Source organism: Syngnathoides biaculeatus, chromosome 8 (genome assembly GCF_019802595.1).
Source record: "Syngnathoides biaculeatus isolate LvHL_M chromosome 8, ASM1980259v1, whole genome shotgun sequence".
Classification (NCBI taxonomy): Eukaryota; Metazoa; Chordata; class Actinopteri; order Syngnathiformes; family Syngnathidae; genus Syngnathoides; species Syngnathoides biaculeatus.
The window spans coordinates 31,316,253-31,333,392 of record NC_084647.1 but is presented as its reverse complement, the minus strand read 5'-3'; the positions used below and the strand labels follow the sequence as shown (position 1 = coordinate 31,333,392).

The window sequence follows — 17,140 nt, the reverse complement described above, 5'->3', positions numbered from 1 at the left end:
CATTCTCGCATGTCTGAACTTTAAATATGAATTTTAGACAGCAAGTTGTAGCCAGTTGAATTTCAGACAGCGAATTGTAGCCGGTTGAATTTCAGACAGCGAATTGTAGCCGGTTGAATTTCAGACAGCAAATTGTAGCAACTATTGAAAATGTCTTCACTTTACATTTCAAATGCAAATCCTGTTTTCTGAGGCATTTCAAATTTAAATCCTGGTGGCACTAATTTACTTCCATAGAAGCCGCATTGATAGGGTATAATGCGGCATTCCCAGCAAGACGACAAGGACAAAAAAAAAAGCAGTTTACCCCTACTTTGTGGTTTTTCACTTTTCGTGGGTGGGTCTGGTACCAATTGACCGAAAAACGACGGATTATTGTATTGGACTTTAGCTTGTGAACTCAAATTCAAATTGATACTCTCAATACCATGAGGATGACAACACGAGTGGATCACGCCTTCTGTTTATGAAGCAAATGGGGAATGGGTCACCGGTACTCGGGACAGGGGAGGACGCTTGTGTAAAGCTTGCTTGAGCTATGTTCTTGCACTTTTAGTATGATACCGCTCACAAGCTGGTAACATATTGCGTAGCCTAGCAAGCTAGTGCTAGCGCTCGTAGTGGTTTTTAAAAATGCAACAGATGGCAGCACATGATCTGACCTGAGCAGTGAGTTGCAACTTTTTGGAGCCAAATGAAATACTTTACAATTGCAAAATCTTACAGCACACAACAAACAAACCATAAATACATTAATTGCTCTATGTACTTACTGCCATCAAATAGAATAACATTTATGTGAACATTGATTAATAGATAGAATACATGAGGAGATATTTTATCAAATACGCAAATGTGTACACTTGAAGCCACAAATTTACATACATTTTCATTTTTTGTCAAGTCAAATTACACTTAACTGCTCCTTTTCAGGTTAGTCAGTATCTCCAAAATTATTCAATTTTGTTAAATGCCACAATAATGAAAGCGAGAATTTCTTGCAGAATGTATTTTCTTCAGACAAACGTTTACTTATATTTCCTTAGTATCGAGTAGCCTTCCACAGGATTCTCCTCATGCTCTGCTGGGATCCTGGATGATTCTTTCTGACAGAACCGGTGTTACTGAGTCAGGTTTGTTGGTTGCCTTGCTTGCACATGCCTTTTCAGATCTGCCCACAAATTTTTGATGGGATTCAGAACAGAGCTTTGTGATGGCTACTCCAGGACTTTGACTTTTTCCTCAAGCCACTTTTTAATCTTTTGTCAGTATGCTTAGGGTCATTGTCAGTATGAAGACTCATTTGAGCCCAAGTTTTAGATTTCTGTCTGATGTCTCGAGATATTGCCTTCAGAGCTCCAATTTCTTCTACAGCAAAACAGCCCCACATCATGATGCTGCCACCTCCATGCTTCAATGTTGGTGTGGTGTTTCCCCTTTTTCCTCCAGATGTAATGATCATAATGACCAAACAGCTCCACTTTAGTTTCATAATACTACAGGGTGTGTCTGCAGAAGTTAAGATCTGTGTCTTGCTGTCATTTTACAAACTGTATTCTGACTTTATTATGTTTCTGTAGGAGTAAAGGTTTAATTCTCAATGAGTGGCCTTTCAGCTCATGTCTGTGCAGAACTAATTTCAATGTGACTAATGACTCTTACCAGCATCTTCACAAGGTTATTTAGCTTATGTTCTGGGCTTGATTCGCACATTTCCGACCCAAAAAAGTTCATTTCCAGGGAGTCTCCTTCCTGAGCGGTGTGATGGCTGGAGAGTCGCATGATGTTTATACTTGTCTAATTGTTTGAACAGGCACCATAAAGCACCTGGAAATTGCACCTATGGATGAACCAGACGTATCAAGCTCCACAATTCTTTCTCTTATTTGCTGGCCCATTTCTTTTGATTTTTCTATCATTTCAAGAATTTAACAAAATAAAAATTTGTGTGATGCTGACTGAGGTGAAACAGGAGGGGTTCAGTCTGATTTGACTTCAGACAGCGAGTGAAAAAATGAAATGTTTTTGCGCAGTGTAAGTGAATTTCTAGCTTCAACTGCAAAGTAATGAACAGGTCATTTAAAAACTCATTGTGCCATCCTGTAGTCGTCTCGGTGATCGGTTATTGAATTTTTTTTTTTTAAACTCACTGATCTGTGATCAGTTTTTTTGTTTTTTCGGAAAATGTTGCAGCCATAAATTTCCAAGTTAACCGTTATTTGCTAAAAATATATTTTTCAGTTTTAACATTCAGTATTGTCTTTGTAGTCTATTCAATTATATATAGGTTGAATATGATTTGCAAATCTTTTTTTTTTTTTTTTTTTTCCACAACGTCCCAACATCATTGGAATTTGGATTTGTAAAAGTAAATGAGATTGTGTGCACCTTTCTTCATTTTCGGGATGTGGCTCTGTTCAGAATTGTTCACATTCAAACACGTTAATTGGGCTCAACCCACACCTACAACCTCTTAAACTACTGATGATGATCCCTGTTGATAACTGTTATCGTAGGCTTTTTTTGACATTGCTCTAGTCACATCTTAAAGCACAAGCCATGGTACACAGATTTTGCACTGCATCACAGGGATTTAATTGTTTGAAGGTAGAGAAGGATACAAAAGGTACACCATGGAACACAAGTGAAGAAAGGCAAACAGCATTATTGAAGGAGCTGCAGGAATTTTTCGCAGTTACTTGCTGTTAACTAGATGTGAGAATAATTGGCCGCCGCCTTCATATTTTGGGGTAATGGGAGTAGGGTGCCAAGATAGACGTTTCATGGCACTTTAACACGTTTGATTGCAATTGTTTAATTCTGAACAGAGGCACTCCCTAATTATAACAGGCTGTCCAGTGTCTATTTTTACTACCCCTTTACAAAAGATTTAATGCTTTTTTTTTTTTTATTTATAGGTTGGAAAAAGTTTTGAAATTTTCAATTTTTTTTTACATCACCAAAATATGGAATTTAAAGTTGTGTAGACTTTCTATACCCACTGTAAAATGTCATATGACCAAATAACTTTATTTTCACAAGACTGTGTATATTTAGCTATTATACAGTGATATAAAGCAGCTATGTTAGAGATACTGACATGCATTGATTTCCATTATGAATAAATCATGATAAGCACATACATGACGCGGATAAGTATTATAAAATAGAGGGCTCATATACATGAACATCACACTCAGGAACGTGCAGTGAGGGAATGCAGAGGAGGCTGAGCCTCTTTTTTAAAATTGATTTCATAGATTTTAAATTCAAATGCATCAGTGAGCACCAAAGGTTTCAGGCCTTTTTATACTGCACTCACCAAGGCCTTTTGACACCCTTGACTTTCCTATTCATTGTGTATAGACCTTTTCCCAAAAATTTGAAAATCATGGAAAAGTTCATTTCTATAATTCCATTCAAAAAGTAAAATTTTCATACACTGTACATTCAGGGTCCACAATTTAAGCAACATCAAGTATTTTCTTTCTTTCTTTCTCTTCATATTTTGAGTTTACAGCTCAGAAACCCCGCAGAATCAAGAATTGCAAAAAAATGCATACTTTGAAGAAATCTCAGATTTTGCTCGCCATAAATGTTTTAAACTGAGTGTTACACACAATTCATTTGCTCAACTTAAAGCACCTCCACTGGTTTCCCCAGATGTCATTAAATTGCTTCAGTTTAGTTCAACTTTCTCAGTTGAGTTTAATATGGAGAAGCCTGCAGACTTAACAACTGCCCAGAAGACCATAATCGATACCCACTATAGGATGGGTAAGCCACAAATGTTGATAGCTCAGGAGGCTGGCTGTTCACAGAGTGATGTGTCCACACATATCAATGGAAAAGTATAGTTAAAGGACAAAATCTGGCAGGAAAAGATGTAGCTGCAAAAGAGATGACCGTGGGCTTCAGCGTATTATCAGAGAAGAATGAAGAATCTAGCACCTTCAAAATTCAAAAACCACCACATTTAGACTAACTGCCTGTTCCTCGGGCAAGCCACTTCTTACTGAGTCACTTGTCCAAGTCCAATGTGATATAGCCACAGCCAGTCATGATTTGGGGTGCAATGTCCAGTGCAGGTTTTGGTAAACTTTGCTTTCTTAAATTCAAGGTGACTCCAACCCTCTACCAGAATATTTTAGAAGAGTTAACGATTTCTTCTGCTGAGGATCTGTGTGGGGATGCAGATTTCATCTTCGATCAAGACCTTGGCAATACCACCAGCGGCACCAAAACCTGGTTTGATGCCCATGTCATCAAAGTGCTTGACTGACCAGACCACTCGCTGGATCTATGGGGTATTATTAAGAGCAAAATGAGAGGCACCAGACCCAAAAACAAAGAGCAAATCACAGCAATTATCCAGGAAATCTGGGCTTCCATAACTCTCCCAGGCAATGTCACAGTCTGATTGCTTAATGCCACGGCGCATCGAGGCAGTAATTAAAGCAAAGGGATTCCCGACCAAGTATTAAACATTAACATTGTTTTGAAAGTACAGATACTGTACAGGATGTTTACGTTCGATTGAATCCAGCACCATTTTTTTCCTTTCATATCCTGAATTTCTTTTCATAACCTGAGACTAAAAGTTTCCGTTTTTCATAACCTGAAACTTTCATTAATAGAGACTTTCGTGAGTTGCCACTAATGTACCACTGTACATTGTTTAAATTATGGGCCCTGAACGTAATAAAAATAAACCTTTCCATGATATTAAATTTTTTGGGATGTGTCTGTCGCGATACATACAAAGGGCATCTGATGCATAGTGCTGAATCCTCAGATCAAAAAATATTGTATTCTAGGGCTGCAATGCAGTGACACCATAAAGCACCTCCAATGGGAGAGGAGCTGGCCAAATGATTTCAGACTACTGTTTTGGTGGACTTGTACAGTAAATGCCGTGGGCGAAATGGAGGAAGGCTTGACTGCCATTCTTCAATGCAGGGAATGCGCTCTGAAATTCCAAAGTCAAGTGCGCAGCTGCAGTCTGTTGTTTCATAAATTTTGGTACAAATCTGAGCCAAACATGGAAGAGATTATAGCTAACCTTCATGATTTTCCTCAAAACTGCACGACTAAATCATTGATAAATAAAGGAAGGAAGCTCATTGGAGCACGAAGGTAAACAAACTATGAATATCAGGTACATTTTTTTTGTTTTTTAAATCCCTCCCAATTTAATGGCAAATTTGCAAGCTTGGTTCCTTTTTGTGAATCTAACTCATAATGTTAGTGCCTCATCAACCATGAACCTTGCCCTTGTTATTGATCATAGTACATATATAGGATTGGGCATCCTTTGTTTGATGCTGCAGGCTATGAGGTAACAAGAACACACTCCATAACTGTGTTGTGAATATACTAATATGTTGGGGGCACTTGAATAACTCTAATTACAGGTTTCTACATGTACATAACACAAGAATGGTGTCAATGTAGTTGACCAAAAGCATATTAGAAAAAATGAAAGTTTTAGCTTCATCATCAGTGTAAAAAGGGAAAACAAACTATCGCTTCAAAAAAGAGCATCCACATTCTCTCAGAAAAGGGTCCACTCGACCACTGGTCTCAACAGCTGGCTTGGTTGCAGTTATGTCTAGGTTCAATAGGGATGTACTTTTTAAAATAAGTGTGCAAATTATTTTGCAGAACCCCAAGCTATGATTCTTAGACCCCAGGCAGTCCATTGACTCCAGTTTGAGAACTCTTGCCCTTGGACAAAGGCATTGATCTTGACACCTAAAAGGATTTGGGGACCTAACCCAACAATTTTTCGATGGCAAAAATTAAATCCTGCAATGTTGTTCCCACTGAGTTGGGTGATCAGTGAAATTCTCAACATGTAATGCATTGAAGGAGGAGAAAGTCGCGGTCCTATTACTATATCTTATGGGTTGGTTGGTATGGTTCTCATTTGTGAATCTAACTCTTAGTGCCTCATTAGCCATGAACCTCGCCCATGTTATTGCTCATACTACATATATAGCATGGGCCATACTTTGTTTGATTCTGCAGGCTATGAGGTAACAAGAACACATTCCAGAACTTGTAACAAAGTGTTGTGAATATACTAATATGTTGGGGGCACTCGAATAACTCTTAATTACAGGTTTCTACATGTACATAACACAAAGAATGGTGTCAGTGCAGTTCACAAACAACCTATTAGAACAACTGAAGATTTTAGCTTCATCATCAGTGTAAAAAGGGAAAACAAACTATCGCTTCAAAAAAAGAGCATCCACATATTATCAGAAAAGGGTGCACTCAAACACTGGTCTCAATGGCTGGCTTGGCTGCAGTTATGTCCAGGTTCAATAGGGATGTACTTTTTAAAATAATTGCTAGCAAATTATTTTGCAGAACCCCAAGCTATGATTCTTAGACCCCAGGCAGTCCAGTGACTCCAGTTTGAGAACCCATGCCCTTGGACAAAGGTTTTGATCTTGATACCTAAAAGGATTTGGGGACCTAACCCCACAATTTTACAATGGCAAAAAATAAGCCCTGCAGTGTTGTTCCCACTGAGTTGGGTGAGCAGTAAAATACTAAACATGGAATGCATTGAAGGCTTTGATCAGATCTAAAGCATGAGCACATCTCAGACTACTTGTTCCACACTGGAGGAGAATGTCGCTGTTCTATTACTAGATGTAAACATGCACCTAAAATTCCCTCAAAATATTTTAAAACAGTCATTATTTTTGTCAATTCACAAACAATCTTTGTTTCAAATGAATTTATTTGAAAGCATTTTAAGATGATGCAGTGGGTGTGATCACAGCATTATTGATTGAAAAACCTTTATTGAGCCATGATAAACACTTTGCCTTAAACCTGGGCAGCTTCACATTGCTAGTGCTGCTGCTACTACTACTCACTGCTGCTGCAATTCATGTTTGCACTCTTGTCCAGATATTGAATTTTGTGTCAAACCCCAAAAATTTTCACCAATTTTGCATTTTTAAGGTTTTAATTTTTCATTTTGAGTTTCCTTTTTCAGCTTATAAGGCACACAAAAAGCGTGTATTGAATTCCAGCAACAGCAGTGTATGCTTGGCATGCTTCCTTGCCAATTAACAAATAGCTATGTGACATTTTTTTGTGTGACTGAAATTAACTTTAGCTTATACCTGTGTACCTTAATTGGTAAGGTTGTGTGCGTGTCAAGCTGGTGCTGTGACCATGATTGTACTCGTCTCTGTTCTGTAGGCTACTTGCCACTCTCTACTGAATAAGGCAACTGTAAAAGAAAAAAAGGAAAACAAAAAAGCAGTAAGTTTGGTGACTCTATTTTCACTCAGATACTTTCCCCTAAAACAAAGGCTTTTGTTTTTGCATTTTCCTCACTTGATTTATTGTCTTTATTTGTTCAAAATTAATTTTGATTGAATGTCCCTCCAGAAATGTTTTCCTTTCTACATTTTCAACTTCGTGTACAATAGGGATGCATCAATTGATTGTAGTTTCAGATCAATTGACCATCCATCACCCGTTGTCTAAAATCACTCCTGTGCTGATCATATTCAATCCTCTTGATACTTTTAAGTAGAGACCCCAAACGCCACCTTTGAATTGTTTTTAATTAATTTATTCATTTTAAATGTGCCAAGCGTTGCTCCGGCTATGGTCTGATAATGCCTTAAAAGGGGAAGTATTGGCAGAGCAACTTGAATACTGGACAGTTAATGATCTTTATGACGCGGAATTTCAATAAGAAGCATTAGGTGCCGTCATTTAGAGCAGTGATCCCCAACCTTTTTATCACTGCGGACCGGTCAATGCTTGACAATTTTTTACCGGGGGGCGCGTTATGTAGATTTTGTATTGAATTTCGTTTGTATTGACTATCGAATATAATAAACATGATCATGAATAATAAAATAATCATGAAATAAATAAAATAAACATAAAAAATAAGTGGAAAAATAAAGAACAAGAACCAGCAATTCCACATTTTTCTCCATTTAAATATATCTACACAACGCTTTTATTTATTTTTATTATGAAACACTCATGAATGTTATTTTTCAACAGCTGAAATAAATTTGTCAGTCAGTTTGAATCATCTCTTCTCCTGTCCCCTCTGCCTCATCTCCCTCTGTTGGCAACCAGAGCTGTAATGCTCTGACTGGTCGCTATAGTAAAGTTTAACATGCCCTTCAAAATAAGATACAGATACGCCCTGAAAATGAATTCAAAGTGCATGAAAATTTTAACTAACCATAACGCTAAATCAATGGGAGCCCTGAGCTTGTTTCTCTGAAGCGAGATGGTCCCATCTGGGGGTAATTGGAGACAATGACACCCGGAGTGTGTTGCTTATGTCCACTCTATTCTATTGTTTTTTATTAGTTGCTGTCACTGCAGAAAACTCCACTTCATACAGATAGGATGTCGGAAATGGCAAAACGGTTTTCAGTGCTTTGGTAGCGATCTCTACCGTGACTTTAATCCAGAACATTGGGAGAGTTTTCTCGAAAATACTTTTAAACGCACCGTTGTTTGCGATCAGCAGTTGATCTTCTTCCACAGACATGCTGGATTCACCTGGTTTGTTAATAAATGGGTCATAGATCCATCCCTTGGCAGTTTGTGGGTCCTTTCTGGTTGGGAAGTAGTGCTCGGACTACCTGTGCACTGGCTGGGAGAATGAATGCTCAGTCTCACACAAAATCCACGCTAATGTTTGAAACATATCAAATATGCCTCTGTTCAGGCGCTGTCCCCACAAATCCAGTTTTGCTTTAAATCCAGCTACTTTATCTGCCAACTTGAAGACAGTTGACATTTTTCCCTGAAGTGGCAGATTGAATTAATTGGCCAGACTGAATATGTCACACAAGTAAGCCAGGTTTGCAACCCATCCCTCGTTGTTGAAATGCGCTGAGAGAAATCTTTGCAACGGTTCTCATAATTAAAACACAATTGTGAGCGAGTTCCCTTTGGATAAACATCTTATTTCCGTGGATAAGAGAAGCCGTGTCTGCTTCGCGTCTTATCTCCTCACAGGGCTCCTCAAAACGACGCGAACTGAGGGCCTATGCATTAATGTGGTTAATCTTCTTTTTCTTGGACGTTGTAGACTCATCTTCTGTCTCTTCACTGGGCCTTTTCCTCTTCCAAAAAGAACTTTCCAGTCTGTTTTTTACTCATTATGATAGCTTGTGTGGGTAAAATTTGGCGCTCAAGTGAGTGAGATGTAACCAAGACAATCCAGTCATTTTTCAAAATAAAATATTGTTCAGATTCAGATAATGAATACAATGGAACACATTATTTCTTCGGCGGCTCAGTACCAATTCATCCATGGACCTGTACCGGTCCGCGGCCCAGTGGTTGGGGACCACTGATGTAGAGGACTTTTTAAACAAACACACTGGCTAGAGCTGAGAGCCTAAAGCTAAGTTCACTCTACTGGCACATTTCCTACCATATCTTACCATGCACTTATATCTAAGAAGTTTCTTTGAACTTTAGTTATCAAGTAAAATTAGAGTAGCACAAAGATCAACAGTCTTTCTCCATGGCTAAATCATCCTGCACATCATGCACGCAACTCAAGATAATAAAAAAAAGTAATCTTGTGCTTGACAAGTCTCCGGTCTGTCACCTATGGTAGATCACTACTTGCCCCTTGAGCCTAAATGTGGATTTCAATTATAAAAGGTACAAATATTTATACAGCTTTGTACAGCTGCCATTCATGTCTACAAAGTTTCATGAAAGTCAGTTTTCCAATTTTTCAATTCACTCAAAGAAACCAATAAAGGGAAATATATCTTATTTTTGTCCAAGGAAAAATAATTATTCAATATAAACTTCGGTGTTCGACTTGTGCTTTACTTGATTTTGTCTGCTAAAAAATTCAAACAAAAAGTCAGAATCAGCAGCATCTCTATTGTACAACTCTCTACTCCAATCATTGTACTAATATTGCAAACATTTTATGCATTTTCAATTAAGTCTCCAGGAAGCAGTGGCATTCATCACCCTCTCGCGATTTGCTGTTTGCTCCTACACAAGAGGCATTTTTTTCCCCCAAAACATTTCCTATGCCAGCATATTTCTTCTAATATGAATCTTACATATTTGCATGCTGCCCTCACCAAAGTTGACTTGGATAATATGACTTGAACAGCTGATGGAATATCCTAGTAAACTCGTCTTAAAAAAACTGTAGTCTTTACTTCCTAGCATGGAGTAAGCCTAGAAAAAAAAGTTCAAAGGTCAAGTCATAAGTGTGCACAGTTCTTGTCATCTCTCCGCTCGGCTCAATTTTAATCATTTGTCTTCGAACTTTCAGAGCTAGTATTCCATGTCCTCTTATCTGTTTTCAACTGAAATTCCTCACTAAGACTGATTAGAACATTATCCTCTCCTTACAGTTTAAAATTCTAAAATATAATTTACTATGTGTTGCACGTATCAGACAATGTTCTTTCAAAAGTTATCAGGTGTTTTATGGCGTGATCAATCATGGAAGCGCCAATGTCACTGTCTCGCATTAACCAGGCCTCTTTGAAATCGGTGGTCCATCCAGATATTTATAACTTGGCTGAACAAAATCAAATCTCCTTGTGGATAATACTTTGTGCATTTTGTTTTTTGCATTTTCAATTTGAAAACAAAACTTAAAAAGTGAATTGTAAGTTTTTATGCAAACAATACAAAGTGACCGATTTTTCATTTATTCCACTTTTCTCATCCAAAATTTGACATGGAAAAAGTGGCAGGATTTATTATTATTATATTTTGATTGTCAGGTTGACATGACCTGGAGGTTTGGTACCAAGCATTTGTATGGATAAGTGGAGCATCATATGAAAAAAGGAAAGCATGTTAGTAGATAACCTGTATCAGCAGCGACAACTACAATATCTACAGACTGTTAAAATGGTAGTTTGTAGCTGATCTGATCTGATACTTTCTTGCTGGTATCTTCAAACAAAAGTATACATTTTTTTAAATGCATTCTGTATATGACTGGGTTGGAACAGGACAATGCAACCTTTTAGTAATTTTTGCTAAAGTGTGTAAAAAAATCTTGTGTGTAGCCAGCCACAACATCACTTCTGTTTATGTGACTAAACCTTTCACCACACTAAACCAGTCCTTAATACTGGAATCTGATAAGCTTATAGTGATTTGGTTCCAATTGAAACTCCATAGTCATTGATCTGGAGTATGGCGGAACAATATGGAAATATACTCCGAATTGTAAAGTTTTATTTTCCTTTCAAACAAATACAGTGTGTCGATCTTTCAGGAGGATGTTTATCTTTAGCATGGTTCACTAAACAAGAAATTATTTTATAGTAACACGAAATTGGATGCAACCAAAAAAAACTTTCCTGTAGGCCACACCTAAATGTTATGATGAATTTATATGCATATTTATCAAAATCCTTATTTTACCAGTGAATTGTAAAAAAAAAAAAAAACTTGAGTGAGAGTAAAATGTTGGCTGATGAATTTAATTCCATTCGTTGCAAAATTTACGACTGTGTAATAATGCTATTGCCAGGAGAAGCACTGCTCTGTGTAAATCAAGTACAGTGGAGTGACATAAGCAATGCTTTTCAATACCATTACGCTTGTACTACGTAGTTTGAGCTCACGTTGGTTTGATAGCGACCTGAAGCCATTGAGCTCTCATTGTTTTGAACTGCCATGCTGCTTCCAGGGTGGCCACGTCATCAGCAGGAATGATGACACTTTTTTTTTCCAAGCAGCTGCACAACTAGCCGCAAAAGTTGACATTTTTATGTCTAAGTTTAAGTTAAAACAAAGTCAAGGGCAGTCGTTTCTGGTGTTAGGTGCAGTAATAACATGTTACGCTAACGATCGTAAAATGCAAAGCTCCCCCAAGGAGGTCAGAGAGCTCAGGTTGGTGGCGCACATTACCATAATATATATATATATATATATATATATATATATATATATATATATATAAATGTGTAGCATAAGACATCAAATATATCGAAATTTATATGTATACATTTTTTACCACTGTACCTGTACACGACTATACAATATAATTGTATTTTTCATTTTTTATCCATAACGAAATGCGCTCTATTGACTTTTTCAAAAGATTTTTGGAAAAATTTGCGCAAAAAAGAAATTATAAATGTTAATGTTCTTAATCGCAGTAAAAGTGTTGAAATGATTCATTTTTTAATAGTAGTCAGGAAGGCCCTTAATAACTTCAACTCCAGAAATAGTATTTTCTCAAATTCAAACCTTTCACTTAAAAATAAACGTAATATTTTAAGTCTTTGGTTGTAAATATTAGTAGATTAAGTTAAGATACCAAATAAATGTAAGCGATTTCAAAAGTAGATTAAAGTGATCTAAATTACATAAATGACCTTTTGTCAAAATTAAACCAAAGTACAAATCTTCACTTCATGTTGATGTCAGGTGCTGTGTACTATCTTTGCCTTGAGTCCCCAAATGACTAGCTAAGGCCCTGGGATAAGCCAGTGCCGCCACCACTTGGCATACAACCAAACCGTGGAATTGGGGCTCGCGTATTGAGGTCACATTAACCATCGACACTCACAAATGTACGTCTTGGTAATGTGCTTCAATTAAGCAGTAAGTGCCACCTTGTCTTCCCCAATTCGCTGCTCCCCATAGCTGGCAAAGCCCATGACTCTTTCTGCTTAACCAGCAGCAGGTGGCCAGCATTTTATGAAATGTGGGGCGAGCGGAACTAAATCACAAACACTGCTCACACACGGCTGAATTACCTCCCTCACCTTAATTGTTATCCGGAAGGGATTTTAATGTGGGTGATTTTGATTTTCCATTGTGGCTAACATGGACAATACAGCACATCCTGTTTCAAGTAGACATTGGTGAGGTGGCAAACAGGCAGCGTGAGCAAAATTGTTCTAGCAACTGAGGTTGTTCCCTCAGGAGGCCCAAGTTCAGGTTCCTCTTGGACTTCACTTCATTTCTCTCTTGTTTTGTTTTCTTGTCACCTTTGGCTCTGCTGTCATGCAGGCAGGTAGGGTGCAATTTGTGGCACACGTCACATTCACTTCTACTGCTGCATTGCTTTGAGCGGTGACCTGGATTGAGACGACTGAAACATGAATTGTTCTCTTTAACTTAGGTTTTTCTTTCTCAAACTTCCCTCTTCATGAACTTTCTGCATTGAAGCAAGATGTGACCATTCTTGTTACAAAAGATAGGTCATGACATCCCTTTCATTCAAGGTTGTTGTCAGGGCCTTTGCTGCCACAAATCTTGTTCCCTTTTCCCTCCTGGGTAATCCTCTTCTCCTTGATTGACTAACTGGAGAGAGGTGATGGGGTGAGACAATCTTGACTTGTTTGTAAAGCAAAGCAAAGCAAATTTATTTCTATAGCGCATTTCATACCCAAGGTAACTCAATATCCTTTACATGATTAAAAGGACTTGAATATAAAGAGAAAATATTTAAAATGGGAAAAAACAAAAATGACAATTTATTAAAAGAATAATAAAAGTACAGTTAAAAACAACATACAGTTCAAGAAATATTAAAATTGGAAATATTCTTAGCTCAAGAAAAAAAAGTTTTCAACCTGAATTTTCAAACATTTACACTTGAAGCTGATGTCACTTCTGTGGCAACTTATTCCAATTGTTTTCCAGCATAACCAAATGCTGCTTCCCCATGTTTGCCTTGGACTCTGCGCTCCACTACTTGACTTGAGTCAGTCGATCTCTGACTCCTACTGGGTTTGTATTCCTAAGTATTTCTTTCATGTATTCAGAACCTAAAGAGTGATTTGTTGACCAGTGGCAGAACTTTAAGATCTATTCTCAAACTGACTGGAACCCAGGATTTAACAATTGGCGTTATATGCTCTCACCTCTTTGATCTGGTCAGTATCCAAGCTGCAGCATTCTGATTGAGCTGCAGCTGTTTAATGCTCTTTTTGGGGAGTCAACTCAGAAGATCATTAAAATAGTCAAGTCTACTTGAGATAAAAGCGTAGATGAGTTTTTCCTGGTCTGCTTAACACATACAAGCCTTCACTATATATGTTCTTCAGATGGTAAAAAGCGTTTTTTTTTGTGATTGTTTTGATATGACTGTTGAAAGTCAGGTCAGAATCTATCAAAATTCCAAGGTTTCGGACCTGTTGTTTGGTTTTTAAAGATAGTAAGTCCAGGTATTTACTAACAGCAATTCTCTTTATTACCAAAAATAATTGTCTCACTTTTGTTATGGTTTAGTTGAACAAAAATTTGGCTCATCAAGTTATCTGCTTGTAGAGCTTCTCAATGTCATAGACATTCTTCTGGTTGATTAGCATTTCAAATGACAGTTTTCATTCACTGTACATCAACGGATTCCCTTTGAAAATTGCATGTTCAAGGATTGGGATTCTGTTTGTCTCCAACTGCTGTACCATTCAGGGGTGTATGTTCTGCCCTAATTTGAGCTTTGTTTTTAGCTTCCTCCTCTTCTATCTGGATTTGGCATTTCAACTCTTCAGCTTCTTGTTTCAAATGACACTTTACAGCTGCTGCTTCTTGTGCTGCTTCTTGTTCACTTAGATTGATCATTGCTTCTTCTTTCAAGCGCTGTATTTCTTGTTGTTCTTGTGACACTTTCAGAAGAGCAAGGCTTGCAGCAGTAGTAACTTGTCGTTTCTCAGTGGACCCATTTGTAAATGGCAAGGTCCTTTTCGAGCCAGAGATGAGAGAACTGACACGAGTTGAACAGCGAACCTACTTCAGACCAACTTATCTACAATTGTATATCCATCCAGATGTCTTGTGGCTCTGTCGGAGATTAAGTTTGATACTTAGATATATTGATCAACTCTATGGCGAGTTTCGTGATTTGGCAGTCCAATTCTTTGTGGTTCATCCTATGCATGCTGGACATCTGCAGCGAGACCACGGTCTTCAGCAATGATGTGACTGGCTCTGTGACTTGTCATAGTAGCTTGAGAAATTTCACACTGTTAATCCATTTTGCATATGCAAAAGTGAACTTTTGTTGAGGAGCTTTAATTTTCTCCTCTTGCATTTCTCTGCCTTTCTCTGTCAGTTCTGCATCTCTTACTTTTTCTCATTTTCCTTTCAGCAGTGACTTGACTCTTTTCAGGCTCCTCTTCGGAGTCTTCTTTGTCACTTGTATCCTTTGCTAGCCTGGAAAACTGCTCCCTTTGAACTTTGCTATCACTGTCTTCTATAGCAGTAAGATCTGCCTTATCTGACATCTTTTAACAGACCTACATGTCTAAAAATTTCATCCACGTAAGGATAATACAAATATCAAAATGTTGTTCCAAAAAGTACTTGAAATCTTATAGATAACTTTGAATACATTGCCTAAACAGGAATTCAGTCAGACTTTGAGATTCACACAAAATATAGACCAGTCAGTAGCACTCAAAAACAATGAAAAACATGGAAAATGATAACCTCTAGTAATTTGTAATTATGGCACGATCAACCTAAAACTCACTCATACAATAACTCAATAGCACAATTACAAATTTGCCCTTTCCTTAGAGCAGTGTCTGAGCTTCTTGTGGCTCCTTGATGTAAATGTAACTCTTATGAATTCACCTTGCCTTGTATGTGAAATGTTAACTGAGATCGGCCTTCATTTTCCACCATAATTTACTAAGAAAATCTTTAAAAATCAATGATTTTCTGTTACCCCCAACCCCAGTTTCTCTCTCATAGGTGAGGTTTGATGAAAATTAAGTTTTTTTTGTTTAGTCCTGTTTGGCTGTGAGGTCAAGCAGAATGGAGGCTCTATCATTTATGCCAGAACAATTTTATGTGTCACAGTAGAGTATTTTTTTAGCTGCTGCTGTGGTTTCTTACTCTTATAATGGATATTCAGTGAGAATCAGCATTGATCAGTTGAACAGAACAAAGTGTCAAGAAGGGAGCAAGAAAAAAAGACAAAAGACAAACCACTGTAAAAAAGATGAGAAAAAAATCTTTATAAACGTGACAGTTATATAGAGCAGTCATGCTACACCCTGTGAGGGAAAGACAGGACAAGGATAGGAGAGGATGCACGCAAGACAGGGTTTGTCAACCCGGTTATAGAGCTGAAGTGTGGCGGGAGTGACTATGTAACTTATAAGTCTATACAGCGAGAGTGTGAGTGAAGGGATACCCAGACAATTAGCATATTTATGATTTATTTGTGAAGTGAGTTACATTCATGAGTCTTTGTTGAGGGGCACCACACCCAGCAAAAGAGTCCTGTGTTTGCCTGCGGAGACATGGAAAAGAATTGACTTAGTATTGCATGCACAATGACAAACAGAAGTGTCCTGTAATTATTCTCCCTGCACTCCGATGGCTGAGTACCCCACCCAATCAATCAACATGAGGCATCGGGCCCCTTAGTCCACCCAAGAGCAGCCTAGTACACAGGAAACCTCCCAAACTGTGCAAGCCATCGGGGTCCGCTGGTCCCACCAAGGCGCCATGACAACCGCCCCCCTGGAGGAGGCTGCGGGGACCCTATGCTACCCCCCCGGCCAACCCTTGCCACTCCCCCACACCCAGGAGAGCAAGACGCCCTCCAACTTGCAGGGTCCATAATGCAGCCAGTCCCAAAGCAGCCCAACGGTGGGACGGTGTCCCTCTTTTTTTTTTTTTTTTTTTTTTTTTTTTTTGGAAAGGAGGACAGGGACACCCGATAAGGGAAGGGGAACCCAGGGAGCAGCCACAGTGCGTGAGAGGGGATGCCCCAACGCCAAGCAGTCATACAGCCCAGGATGATGAAAATTACAGGCCTCTCATCTTTTTCATTGGAAGAACTTGCACAATTGGTGGCTGACTAAATGCTTTTTGACCCTCTGTACCTGAACCAGAAGGAAATGCTTTTTTAAGTTATGGCAAAAATGGAAGTTGGTTCTCCGTCACCTGTATTTACTGTAACTAAAACCATATGTTTTATACCTGCAGTGCTTGAGCAAATGCCTTTATAAACTGTAACATTGTTATTAACCAGGCAACCATTTAACTTAGTGGAACCCAGAAAATGTTGGTGCTGATGTAATACTTTATCCCTTTGCCAACATTTTACAAATGTTCATCAAACTATGCAAATTGCTGGGGTGGCCAACCAGTCAGAGAT

The 17,140-nt window shown here is 38.3% G+C and overlaps 1 protein-coding gene across 7 annotated transcripts in view; it reads left to right on the top strand.

The window, feature by feature from the left end:
- Positions 1-17,140, top strand: part of nf1a (neurofibromin 1a) — a 261,091-nt gene that overhangs the window by 139,491 nt on the left and 104,460 nt on the right. For 4 of the 7 annotated variants that reach the window (XM_061826400.1, XM_061826398.1, XM_061826397.1 and 1 more), the window contains one exon: positions 7,228-7,290. The exons of 2 other annotated variants lie outside the window; for them this stretch is intronic. In XM_061826400.1, the coding sequence (XP_061682384.1) occupies positions 7,228-7,290 (63 nt within the window). Of the gene's footprint in view, positions 1-4,120; positions 4,688-7,227; positions 7,291-17,140 lie in introns of those variants that run through there. One more of the 7 variants, XM_061826402.1, reaches the window with a different exon arrangement.